This window comes from Kryptolebias marmoratus, linkage group LG1 (assembly GCF_001649575.2).
Source record: "Kryptolebias marmoratus isolate JLee-2015 linkage group LG1, ASM164957v2, whole genome shotgun sequence".
Classification (NCBI taxonomy): Eukaryota; Metazoa; Chordata; class Actinopteri; order Cyprinodontiformes; family Rivulidae; genus Kryptolebias; species Kryptolebias marmoratus.
In genome coordinates, this window is record NC_051430.1 from 26,025,760 (window position 1) to 26,039,151 (window position 13,392).

Here is a 13,392-nt window from a genome sequence, read left to right on the forward strand (position 1 = left end):
GGGTCGTGGTGGATGAGGAGAAAGGGATCAGTAAGAAGATCAAGAGGGGTGGCTCAGTGCTTAGCATGTTTCTTGATTCTCTTTAGGCTGTAATAGAGAAGAAAACGAGAGCTAAACTGAGACTGTTTTTCATCTTGAAAGCTACCCTCTTCATTTTTAATGAACTTCCTGGGTCTTTTAATGAGAGACTCGTGATGCCTGAATGCTCCACAGAACAACTTAGGAGATCTTTTGTTCCAGCAGAAGTCAAATTTTAAAATGAACATCTTTAACTGCTGAAGTTATTTTGGGTACTGTTAATGACTGCTTTGTGTTCTGCAGGATGTTTGTTGAGCTCAAAAATGCTCTTTTTTGTGTTTGTATGGTGATTGTCTGCTCCGGACCATTGACAAATTAGTCCCCATTATGGGGGTTAATAAAGCTATTTTGCTGAATATGTTTTTTTTTCTATTACTGTATATAAAGCAAGCCAGAACAAAAGTGAAGTAAATTAAAACATTTGTTGTGTACTGGCCCTTCTATCTGTAATTGAATTAAATGAAACACCACATTTCTGTAGGTTTTTGAATCTGCATAACATGCAAATTTAGACTAAGCTTTGTCAGTAAATGGCAGTATTTGAAATAATGTAACATTTGATTGACTGTTAGAGCAGGTTGTCAACTAAACACAAATTTCCTAGTTCAGTTATCCAGTCCTTTTACATATTGAAGAGTTTTTACAAGACTGAGCTCTGCTGGTTTCGAAAAAAGCACTATTTAATTGCAGATTGAAAGAGCTGTTTTCCTTGAAATGCTTTCTTTTTTCCCCCAGTTTTCCAAAATGTAACACTTAAACAACACACACACAAACCATTTAATTTATTTTAAAATAAAAAAGTAACACAAAAAGTAACAGTAAAACAAACAAAAGTATTTCTCTTAAGTTTTCATAAATAGATTGCTTGTTTGTGCCAAGCCATGTTTACATTGTTACTAACACATACACATTCCCACATACATACACATAGACATATGTGTACACTTTTAATAGACATGTATTACATATTTTCATGCAGTTTTTGGCAAGCCATAAAGCAATACAAAGACAAAGTAATCTTGAAACAGGAGACAAACAAAATTGGCATTCTTTTCTGTATAGAAAAAAAACAAAGAATGTTGCTTCAGAGAATATTTGTAATAGTATGTACTATTATTATTATTTTGACAGAACAGACTACGTAAACGTAGTGCACACGTGCTTAAAAATGTGTTAATAAACCAAGGAAGGGTCTCATCAAGATGATAAATAAAGCAAAACACACTGAAACAGATTAGGGAAAACAGACAAGAAGGAGAAAATAAATGGACATAAAGGGACTTTGAGACTGAAGTATTGAGAAGGGGCAGAGAGAGGGATGAAGAAAGGAACATAGGTAAGACAGGGAAGGAAGTCACAGAGGGATGGATAAAAGACTGAGGAGGAGTTAAAGAGTAAGAAAAGAAGAACTAGGAGATGAAAGGAGAGACCTGGTAAAAGAAAATAAAGTAGAGAGATTAACGGGGAAATGATGTAGAAGGAGGACATTTAGAACAGAAGAAGGGGAAGGATGAGGACGAGGACAAGGGGTTTGCAGAAGGAATTTACATGAAACAGAGGGAAAATAGTAGGGAAAATTGGGGGAAAAAAAGGAAATAAGGAACAAGATAGGTGTGAACAGTGGTCAAAATGAAGAAGAAAATGGGGAAAAAAAAGAACTGGAAAGGAAAAAAAGGTTAAAATAACCTGGGCAGAAATAGAATTTACAAATAGTAATCATGAAAAATTATGTATTTTTTCTGTTGAAGAGAAAAGGTTTTTCAAATAGTAAACAAATATAATAATAATAATAACAATAAACACTTTAGGTTTTCCTTTTATCAATTATAGTCTCAACATCTGTCTGGTTTGTCGTGTGCTCAGACATTGTTCGGGTTAAAAAAACATTAACTTTTGTAAGAGCATCTCCTGTCATTCTCTTGTCTTTTGTCTGTCTCACCTTTTTCTTCTCCCACCAAAGAACATCGTGGGAGGCAGCACCGTGTTTTGTGAATCAATTTTAAAAGACATTTCATACTAAGAAAGTCTGGCATATATCAGAGATCAAAGATAAATCAGAAGGAAAATCCAGGTAGGGAAATTCCAAGCAAGGCAGACTGACTTCAACAAAATCCCTTCTAACTTTCACAGTTAATACCACAGCTTCTTTGTTTATATTGTGCTTATGAACTTTAGATTAACCTCACTTTCTGGTTTCTTTCTGTCTGTGTTTCTTCTCTGTAGGGTGCGGTTCCAGTCAGGCATCAACTTCCTGGCTGTGAAACCCAGCAACCTTGTCGCGTGGGAGATCAAACAGGAAATGGCATCGGGAAGCAGTTCCTTGGCAGTGATTTGTCAGAGAAAGGCCTCCTCCACAGCAGAGAGGTAGCACTAAAGCTCACATAACTGCTCCATTTTTTTCAACAGCTTCCTGTCATCCAGGAGCGCCTGCGCTTATTCCTTGAACAAAGCATTTTGTGGGTGCATAAGATGTCCGAAACAGTCTTTGATTATTTTGCTTCAAGGCCAGAAAACTGATAGTGCCCTGTTTTTTTTTTCTTTCAACAGGAGATCTTAGTTGTTTTATGGTGACAGTCCACATGAAAAAGCTGTCAGTATATAAGAAAAGGCTAATTATTTTGTGCAGCCATTGCAAAGGGTTTTCTTTATTTTTGGGACACAAAAAATGATTGAATTTGAGTTTAGAATAGGTAAATCTGGGTAGCCTTTTTAGTTTGAGGCTGCTTTTCATTTTAACCCACTTTGACTTGATTCAACATTTGTGGTTTTCTTCCCATAACCATCTATTATCATGAGTTTTTAATTTAGAAAAAAAAAATTAAAATGCAACTCATTTTTATTCCCTGAATTTTTAAGGTTACTGTTTCCTCAAAGCATCTTGCATCTCAAAGATAAACTGATTCTAAAGGGCTGTTGATTGCAACTAAGCATCAGGTTTAATTTATGCATATTTGAACTCTGTGTACAAGTCTGGAGATTTTTTTTAAAAGATAGGCTGTTTAGCACATTTTTTCACTGTTAACTACACATTTTGTGAAAACATTTTGCAAAATGTGAAAAAAATGGGAAACTTGCAGTAGGGACACAATGTTAGTCTCTAAATATAGTATAAATCTAATGTGTTCTCAGTTGTTTTCTATAGAATTCTTGTCCCTTTACTCTTATTTGAAAGGATGTGAGAAAGTGAGATGTGAGGACCAGAAGGATGTAAATAAGCATTATATTTTCCATTTGTGTTAATTAGGAGCCATATTAAGATGTGGGCTACATGTGTGCAACAAAGATTTGAATAGCATAACAAAAAGCATGTTTTAAGAAATACTAATGTATTATATAGTATGTTGATAAGACATGTTAACATCATAGTAATACGACCAAGAAAACAGAGTGTAAGAATTCATGTTGGTCTTCCTTCCTTTGTTCACAACCTTTTGTTTGTCTTTCCTTTACATTTTATATCTGTTATCTGTCTTTGCTCCATCTCTCCATCCCTTTTTTAGAACATATGTTCCTCTTTTTTAGTCATCTTTCTTTCTCTTCCTTTGCTCATTCTTCTTCACGTCTGGTTTAGAGCAGTAGTGATTAATGTCTTTCTATTGGATGAAGTTGTTATTGCCAGGCCACAGCTCCATTAGCACCACTTAGCTAGCCGTTAGCCCAGTCTTTCCTTGACTGATCGACAGCATCAGCAGCAATGACTGATCACAAAGTGACATAGTAGAACATAAAAGAGATGACAAAACATCTTTCGGCTTTCAAATGAAGAGCTTATGGACAGACAGAAAGACAAGCTGTCAGGTAGACAGACCAGGCTCCAGGCTCATAAAGTCAAATGATGAACTTTATTTTGAATAAAACAAAATAGTGCATGGAAGCAAAGAATCTAAGATGAACACAAAGACCAAAAGAAAGATCTGACATGAGCAATGGAAAACCTGGGACTATATTTACAGAGGAATGGTATCACTTGGTTCAATGTAGATGTGATCATAAGAAAACTAGTACAAATTAAAATTCAAAACTATGAAATATTAATATTTATTTTATGTAATTTGATCATTTAATTTTACTATACATAATATAGTCATACAAATGTTTCAAAAATGCTTTACCAAATCAGAAAGTGATGCCTACATTATGAGTCTCAAAGACGTTTACAAAGTAATTTCAGATTTCAACATGCATGCCTCAAACAGTTTAATCGTGATTTTGTGTTTTAACCATGTACAACAGACAATGAAGCAGAGTTTTTAATAAATCATTTTGTTTTTTACAAAAAATTGCACTTTGCAGGTGGATGACAAGTGTAAACACAGTTTATTTAATTTAATTTTTTCTTAAATTTCAATTTTGGTGTGGAGATAGTCTTATTGTGCACACATGGACCTGTAGAAACAGTGCACACAGATGAAGCAGGTCAGGTTCAAAGAAGCAAATCTGTTTCACATCTGAGATAAACAGCACTAAATACTAGAAAATAAATTAAAACTAGCATTATTTTACTGTTAGGAAGAACATGCACTCAAACTGCATACTGTAGCAAACTGTTGCCAGAAGAGGCAGAATCAGAAGCTTTTATCAGGCATCATGTGGGCGGGATGGGCAATTAAAAGAGCTGATCTGTATTATTCTCTAATGAGATATTTCTGGTTGAGAGCTAAATCATGAGTGTGCTTCACAATAAGTGAATGGGTGGGATTGATTATTCCTTCTGACAATTATTATCATGAATTGATTTAGATTACCTTTTGTTTTTCTGAGATTTATTATGATCTGACATTTGTGCATTGATTGGCACATTTTTAAAATAAGACATGCATGGTGAAAAGATGCATCACTAGGAACTAAAGCCGATGTTTTGCTATGTGTGTGGTTGTGTTTTATGTTTGGTGGTTTACATTTATGTACATTTTCCATGTACATGTACTTGATTGGTATTTGAGATTAAAAAGAGATCATAGTGAATGCAATCATTGCCTCACCATTACAAATCCCAAGAAGCCACCATTATCTTTTTTCATTAAAGCTCTATATTTACACAAAGCAATTTTTTCTGTATTGATTTAGATTCCACAGTTATTAGTCACTACTTGTGTGATGCTCACAATTTGATTCTAATATCATTTAGCTGTAATTACACACTTCCATCAAACAGTTATTGACACTTATTTCTACTGCTCTGCTCATATCTCTCTGCAAATAAATGTACTAAAAGTATAGAAGTGATGAGATTTTTGGATGCTCACATGTATCTGTGCTTCTTTAAATCTTGACGATGAGGCTTCTTTAAAAATTACCTTTGTCATTTTAGAATTCATTTACAGTTTCATTACCACTTAATTTATATGTTTATCTTGTTGTGATATATAAGTTTGAGATCATAAGGAATGATTCTGAAGTGTGTTTTAGTTGAAACAAATCTGTTTTGTTTCTTTCATTTTGCTTTGTACAATATATTGGCTGAACCTCGCTGAGTTTTCCGAGTTGTTATTGATGTCATTAGTCATTTTCATGGTCTCTCCCGAGTATTGTCTCATTTGTAAAATATGTCACTTTTTTATTCTGTTTATAGACTTTTTGTTAATATTAACAAAAAGTAGATCACACTTTGGATGACCTTAATTTTGTATGGTGTGTTGCATGAGGAAAATGTGCCAAAGTTTATGATGATGCTCCCAGAATGGGAGCATTGTTCCATTTCACGATGATGATAAGATCTATAGATTAACACTGTTAATGGTCTTTGTTCAATGTTAGAACTGGGGTAATGCACTGTCCACACTCCATGTATGGATTTGATATTTATCTGCTTGTGTGCCTCTGTGTTTGTGTGTACGCGCTTCAAGTTTTTCATCATCCTGAGCTATTAGTTAGCAGCAGCCGCAGGGAAAAAACTCCATTTAATGATTATAGAGTACTTCCTGCAGCCGCTGAATCATCTTTGAACATTTTAGACTATACGTACTGTAGAATAACCTTAATCAGTATAAACAGAGTGTTTCAGGAAGCAATTGCCAGACTGTCCTGTGCAGACCTCAATGAAGATCAAAATGTTTTTGTTTCAGAATGATGTCCAAGATGAGCAGTAATTTCCAGCAAATATGTGAAACCACCGTAGCATTTAAGATAAAGTAAGAGAGTAACATTGCACAGCAACACTGATGCTCTGTTTTGCAAGTTTAAACACTTTTTTTTTATACATCCATTACTTTTATGTGCTTTAATCATGCTCAGAGTTATGAGGGGCAGCAGTCTGTTTCAGGGCAAACACAAAGAGAAAAACAGCAATGGTTGTTTAAATGTGCACTGAAGTGTGGTGTTCAGTGATAACCAACTTCATCACTGTCCTGCCATTATTTTCAATTAAATATATCAGAATAGTGGGTTAGAAATTAAACTGTTAGCTTGAAACACACCTTCACACCTTTGTGTCAAGCTGTTCAGGTTCAAAGAATATCATTATTAAAAGTGCTGAATAATAACAGTAGAAATAAGTTCCTCTTTGATTTTTGATATTTTTACCATTTAGAAGCAGTAACAATAAGTCTTTGAATTTTGTTATTTTAAAATAAAAACCAAATCAGTCTTGAATACTAGAGGCTCAGAATGCTTAGTGTTAAGAGGCAACCATCAGGTTTGATGCGTGACTTGGTGTCTTGAATATACGCCTCTTGCATCCCATATCTGATGCTTCAGGGATGATAAGATTTCTATCAAGCAAAAAATATATAAAAATTCACTTGAACTTGTTGCAGTTTGTAGTGTGAAAGAATCAAATGCAGGCAGAAAAGCAGACTCTGGATTCAAATAAACTTTAAAAGTGTCAACAGATATTTCAGAACAAGGTATACGCATGACAAGAAGTAACTGAGATAAACAAGGATTTGACAAAGGGCAAATGAAATGAGACACAAAGGAAGCAAATTATAAAATGAAGAACAGGTGTGCTTATTAGTAACCAAATCAGGGTTCAGCAGAAAAAACAGATTCTACCAAAATAATCAGGAAGTAGGGTTGTAAATTGACTTACATGATCAAAACAAAACAAACTCTAAAAACAAAAAATTCACATTGAAATAAGTTTTGCAATCCTCTTGTTTCTTAATTATTATTTGTTAATTATTTGTATGACATTTGTGATTTATCCTCAGACAAGTTGTTAAAAGTTCCAACATTTTTAGTTGCTATAAATAAAGTACCAGCAAGCCTGCACTTAGATATGCACACATTGTATTGAATGACAGACGACAACAAAGTGAATCAGAAATTCACTTACTCACACTCACACAGGCACACTCAGAGGTTGGAGAGTTAATTTATGTTTTGTTTGAACTGGTTTAAATCCACACAAGCAGAGAAACAGAAGCATGGCACAGGGTTAAGTGCTACTCTGTTTTAGTCATTTGAAAAGACAAAATAACTTAGCAGTGAGCTTTTGTTTGAATGCTGGCAGTCTCTCCTGGATACAAACACACAGACAACAAAAACATGGGGCCAAGAAGTCTGCAGTCCCACTTGGCACACTTTGGAAATAAAACACAGCAAAAAGGCTGTTGGATCAAAAGTAAGAAAAGGAAATCTGCCAACAAGTGAATGAGGAGAATATGAGACCTAAAGTGAGAGAGGGTTTAAAAAATAAAATAAAAAAGTAGTTCAAGTAGCATGTCACTCTGTCTGTTAGTGTTTGTCCCTGGAGACAGAAAAAATGGAGAACTCGTGTCAGATAGTTGCACATATTTTCTGGTTTTGTACATCATAGTGGTGTGTGTCAGTGTGAAACACAAACACAGTACAATATCTAAGAACTGTGTTTTATATTGAGCATGAAGAATCAATTTGAGCCAGCTCCTATTTCTGCTAAATGTTTCTGCTGTCCATCCTTGTTACCAGAACTAAAGCATTTGGATCACTTTAACTTTGACTCAAAACTCATTTGTTCAGGACTGCTCATCTCAGTTTATTATAGTTTGCACTGTCATGTTCTTATGCTGCTATGTTTTGGGTTTTTTTTATGTTTTTGTGTGCATTTTTAGTGTTGCTTGTACCCTCTGTTTGATGCCAGAAAGGCACCTACAGATAGTTTTGTTTTCTTCTTCTTCTTAATATTATTATATTATTATTACTACTACTACTAATAATAATAATAACAATAATAGTAATAATAAATTCCAACAAGTTTGACAACTGTTGAGCATTTTTATTTTGCTACACTCTGGCCCTTCAAAACAGTTATCTTCCAGTATATTAATCTTATGTGCAATATTTGAACAGCCACAGCACTGAGTTTGAATTTATTCCTGAAATCCAGGCACACACACAATTGCACACACACACTTAAAGTCTGTGGGGTTCCTTTAACACAAGGGAAGAAGAAATGACCACCCCAGTGGTAATAGTCAGTGTTTATCGTCCTTTCTTCCTTTCCTTTTCTCTCTCCTCTTGATTGCAAAACACAAAATAGAGGGCAAAGTGTGCATACACACACATATCCTCAAACAACATGTGTTTTTGGTTGCTTTGTGGGGCATTGAAGCATTACTGATAGTTTTTTTTTTTTCCTTTTCTCTTCTATCTTTACAACTTGTTTTGCCTCACCCAAAATTTCCCTATCTTCCTTTGCCTCCCTTGTATCTTATAGATTGAGTGCAGATTGACTAGCCTGTTTTCTTTGGACTTCTTTTCTATTTCAATTCTGGTGAAGAAAAGGGCTGGCAATAGAGGATCATCTTTGTACATTTCTTGCAATTTGTTTCTGAAGAATAATGGGATCCCAAGCAAAGATTTTTTTATTTTTCTTAAAGTAGATATTTTTCTTTTTCTTTTTTTTTACTGGTTTTGTTGAGTTTGAGGATGACAGCTATGACAATGTCTGACTGTTAAAGCTGATTAACATAAACATTTGATTTGATACGAAGAGCAAAGGAAGGAGTAACATAGAGGGAGAAATATTTGTAAGAGTGAAAGAGGGCACAGCAATGCAGTGGTTAGAGCTGTCGCCTCCCAACTAGAAGGTCATAGGATTGCCTCCCAGCCTGGGGCCTTTCTCTGTGGACCTAGCATGTTCTCCCCATGCACACGTGGGTATGCCAGTTTCCTTCCACTGACCAAGAACATGCATGTTATGTTAACTGGTAACTGGAAATTGTCCCTTGGTGTAAGTGAGAGTGTCTGTTGGTCTCTTTGTGTCCATGTGATGAACTTGCAACCTGTCCAGGGTGTACCTCATTTCTTACACACAACTACTGGAGATAGCCACCAGGAGAGGCAGATAAAGAAGATGGATGGATAGATGGATGGATGGATGGATGGCTGTGACCAATTTGGCTTACCAGCTCACAGGCAACTTAGTTGGAAGTACTCAGAATTAAGTCAGACTTCAAATAAAAATGTGCACATTTTCTTGCATATCAAGTTTGAGTCACCAACTATTTTTCAACTATCACAGGCCAATGAGATACTACCTTTAAAGTTGAGAGAACTAACTCAACCAGAACTGCACATTTTGTTAAAAGAAAGTCAGTACATATATTACCAAAAGTCTACAATAGAATTGCAGTAGTGCTAGTAATAATATTGCATGTAAACCACCTAAGTAAGAGCAAAGTCTGAAAATAAACCTTTTACTGTGCATATTTAGACTGTTGAAGCACTTCAGCTGGGTTTCATCAGCTTTTAACTGAATTGTGCCATTTCTATGCATCTTTGGACTTCATAAAACTGTCCAGTTAAGAAATTTAACCCATTTGGATTTTTCTACTTTAGTTCAAAAAGCCCATTTAATGAACAGAGAAGCTTTTAGAAAATATACTTTTGTGATTTTCAAGGTTTCAAGACTTTTCATATGTGCAGAGAAATGCTCCATAACTGTCAATTATAGGGAAAAGGGACTCAAGAGAGAAGGTGCAAAGCAGAATTCACTGGGATAAAGGCAACATTTGTGTTCATTACATGTGGTTTGGTGAGTGCTTCTTCGTTCTTTTACTCTATCATAGCCTTGAACGACAACCTGGACTGGCTAATTAGGACTTGCAGATATGGATGGGGCTTATGAGTATAGCTTTGTTTAGCATCATTCTGTCACTCACTACAACGACCCCAGCCACCTGAGCACATTCAATCATTGGGCCAGACTAATCTGAATGCACATAAACAAAATTTGTGTAAATGAACTCACATTTTGACTAACACAACTGCCAGTTTGACTGTGAAGTATATACATAAATAACATATTTATATATTAAATCAAACCTAAACACATCTGACCAAAGCTCCAAGACACAACTTTCTGAATGTTTTTTGTAGGCCAAGCTTTAAATAACCTTCATTCCTATTGGCTTATTCCCTTTGCTCAACTACTCAGTCCTCTCTCAGTCCCATTCCTGCTCCCCCTCCCTTCTTTCTCCCCCTTTTTTCGTCTCCTCACCCTCGGTGCCCCTGTTAAACCCCCCTGGGAGCATGCGTAGCAGGATGTGCGGCTAATTAAGGCGACCTACGTGGACCCTGTGTGTTCGAATCCCTCTCCTTAGAGATGCTCAGTGTCACAGAGCGAACGGCACTGCCGATGCAAACACTAACTCCCCATCCCTTGTGTAGGTGATTGTGTGTTTGTGTGTGTTGGTGATAAGGTGTCAGATGTTGGAGGCATCCCAGTCTTTTTCTTTTTCTTGTCTTTTCTCTTTGTTTCGTTTCGTTTCTCTTTTTTAGCTGTCTTACTCCTCTTCTTTTCCTCACTGTCCCCCTGAAGTCCTACCTCTCCCTGTTGCATCACACAGCATGTCTTCTGTGCTTTTTCCACTCTAAACCGGTCCTCTTATTTTTCCTTCCTTTTCCAGTCAGTTTCATTTTTTTTCATTTTGCCCTCCTGCTTTTGCCTTCTTTCTCTCCTCAGGTGACAGTAGGTCCAGGGTCCCATCGCTGCTTTTCTTTTCATCATCTAAATCAAAAACCAAGCTTGTGTCCTTGACTTGAGAGCTCTTGAGCATGCTAGAGTGAATGAATGACACAAACAGACTGAGGGGACCAAGCGCCTCCATCTCCCAGGAGGAGACTAAAAGGATATACTGAAAAAAGAAGAGGAAAGAGAGGAGATAAAAAGTCACTTTAGGTTGAGAGAATGTGGGACAGAAAATTGTCTTTCAGTAAGCAGAGAGGATGTAAGGAAGTGAGGAAAGGACAGAAGAAAGTTTTGGAGAAATTTCTTGGCCTGGACAGATTGCTATATGGGAGAAAGAGGAGCAGAAGTATACTTTATGGAACAGGAGCACTATCCCTTAGGATCATCACTCTTTTCAGTGACTGTTTAAACTCTTCCAATCCTTGCCTTTAGAGGTACTTTGACTCTTGTCCATTAAAAACAAAATGATAAAAAGTCCAACTATCAACATTGTTGTTTTAATTAAATGTCTTTCATTTTCATGAGCAGCCTAAAGAAAAGGGAAAGGTGGTGTGGATGTAAATAAATCCAAAAGAACAATTTTACAACGATTTTGGTCATGGCTATGGAAAATGCCTGCTTTTAGCAGTGAGGCAGGGGTGGGGAAAGCAGTAAAATGGATTAAAAACAAGGAGGTAAGGAGATGTTTCCCTTATTTTCCTTGCCCTAACAAACAAAAAAGAAATTATCAGAAAGACGAGAGCAGTGCAAGATGGATATTGGAGGAGAGGGACAAGTTGGTCAATGAGACAATGCTCTTTGCTTTGAGGGTCCTGTGAACACTTGTCTTCTTAACATTCAGCCAGCAGTAGGGAAACGATTGAGAGAAACGGAGACACTGAGAGGGGATAGAAAAAGGTTAAAAGTCAAAGCATTGTGGTTTGCTTTTAGAGCTGCAGGGAGTGGAAATGAAATAGAATCAGCTTCAAGGTTGCATCTTAAAACCCATTTATGTAATGCTTCCAGAAGATGTGTCAATCAAATTGTCATCACTGTTTTGTGGCATCAGTCCCATGGGTTTTATGTTGATAAGACTGCATGTTTCTGGTGACTTGCTCATTCTTCCAAGGCTTTAATGACCCAGTTATTCGATTTATTCCAAACCTGTGCATCCGCTGCTCTAAAACACGTAGTTCCCTGTATTTTTAGTTTTAAAACTTTTTTTTTCAAATACTGTTTTAACATATCCACATTTTACTTCCAGTGCCCTCAAAACACGCGTCTGAAGCTTTGTTCATTGGCAATGTAGGTCTTACATTCTGTTGCTGTCATGGCTTCAAGACAATGTGCATTGCAAAATTTTTATCTGAAACACAAAATTGCAATAAATTAAAAAGAAATACAGCAATCAAAAAAATAATACAGCCAGTGTGTTTGTCCTTTTTAAAAAACAACAAAAAAGTATATAATTCAACCTTTTATCAGGCTCTCAAAATACAATCTAAAGCATACTGTTTAATCAACTATTTCTTAAGTTGTGCCTAGAGGCAGATTATGTTCAGGCAGAGACACACTTGTGTTTTGTTTCTGTCCCATAGGACACACATTATGTGACCTATAGAACTGTAGCAGGGTATAGATCAGGAAAGAGGTGCCATTTCCACAGCCTTAAGGTCCCCAGGAGCACAGCAAGTTTAATCAAAGTGACATGGAGGAAGCCTGAAACCAAAAGGACTCTTTGTGGAAGAACTGTGCAACTGTGGTAGAGTGCAACTGTTCACCTTGCAGCATGACCGTGACCCAAAGTGAATGGCATAGCGAATGCTGGGAAGAAATGGGTCTCAAACCCCATTGTGCATTTTTGGAAAGATCAAGGAATAGGATAGTAAACATGTTTTTCATTAAGGAGTTTGTTACAAAGTATTTAATTAACTGACAAAATCCAGGTGTGGAAAGTCTTATTTAAGAAAACCAAAAGCAGCAATGGCTGCTTGGCACTTCTTTGAATAGGTGGTCTGAGCACTTTCTGAATAAATGTTTTGAGTTTTAAAGGTTTTAAAACTTTTAAAGAAATTTATGTAAGGATTTTAGCTTTGGGTTGAGTTTGAAAAAAAAATAACAATGCCTTTTTAATAATTGAAAATGTATTTTTTTTAAGAGTTCAAAAAGCAAATTGGATTTTATAAACTTCCAAAGCACTGTAAGCATATTGTATGCTAATGTTTTTATTTTATTTTATCAAGAATACTAAATCAAATAAGCTAAAACTCCTGAATGCCCTTCAAATGTTTGAACATTACCCTATAAGCAAAATCATTCTTTATCAAGCACAAAGTAAACACTTTGACAGTGTTAAAAAAAAAGTCAAAACACATTCTGGAGTCTTGGTTTTGGTTGTTCTTTTTTAGTAAAATGACCGTTTTAAGGTTTAAGGTTATGAC

At 35.9% G+C, this 13,392-nt stretch overlaps 1 protein-coding gene across 1 annotated transcript in view; it reads left to right on the forward strand.

The window, feature by feature from the left end:
• The window catches only part of si:dkey-215k6.1 (transmembrane protein 132C), a 203,626-nt gene that overhangs the window by 107,669 nt on the left and 82,565 nt on the right, over positions 1-13,392 (forward strand). Inside the window, exon 4 of the mRNA XM_017412446.3 lies at positions 2,302-2,442. Within this exon, the coding sequence (XP_017267935.1) occupies positions 2,302-2,442 (141 nt within the window). The remainder of the gene's footprint in view (positions 1-2,301; positions 2,443-13,392) is intronic.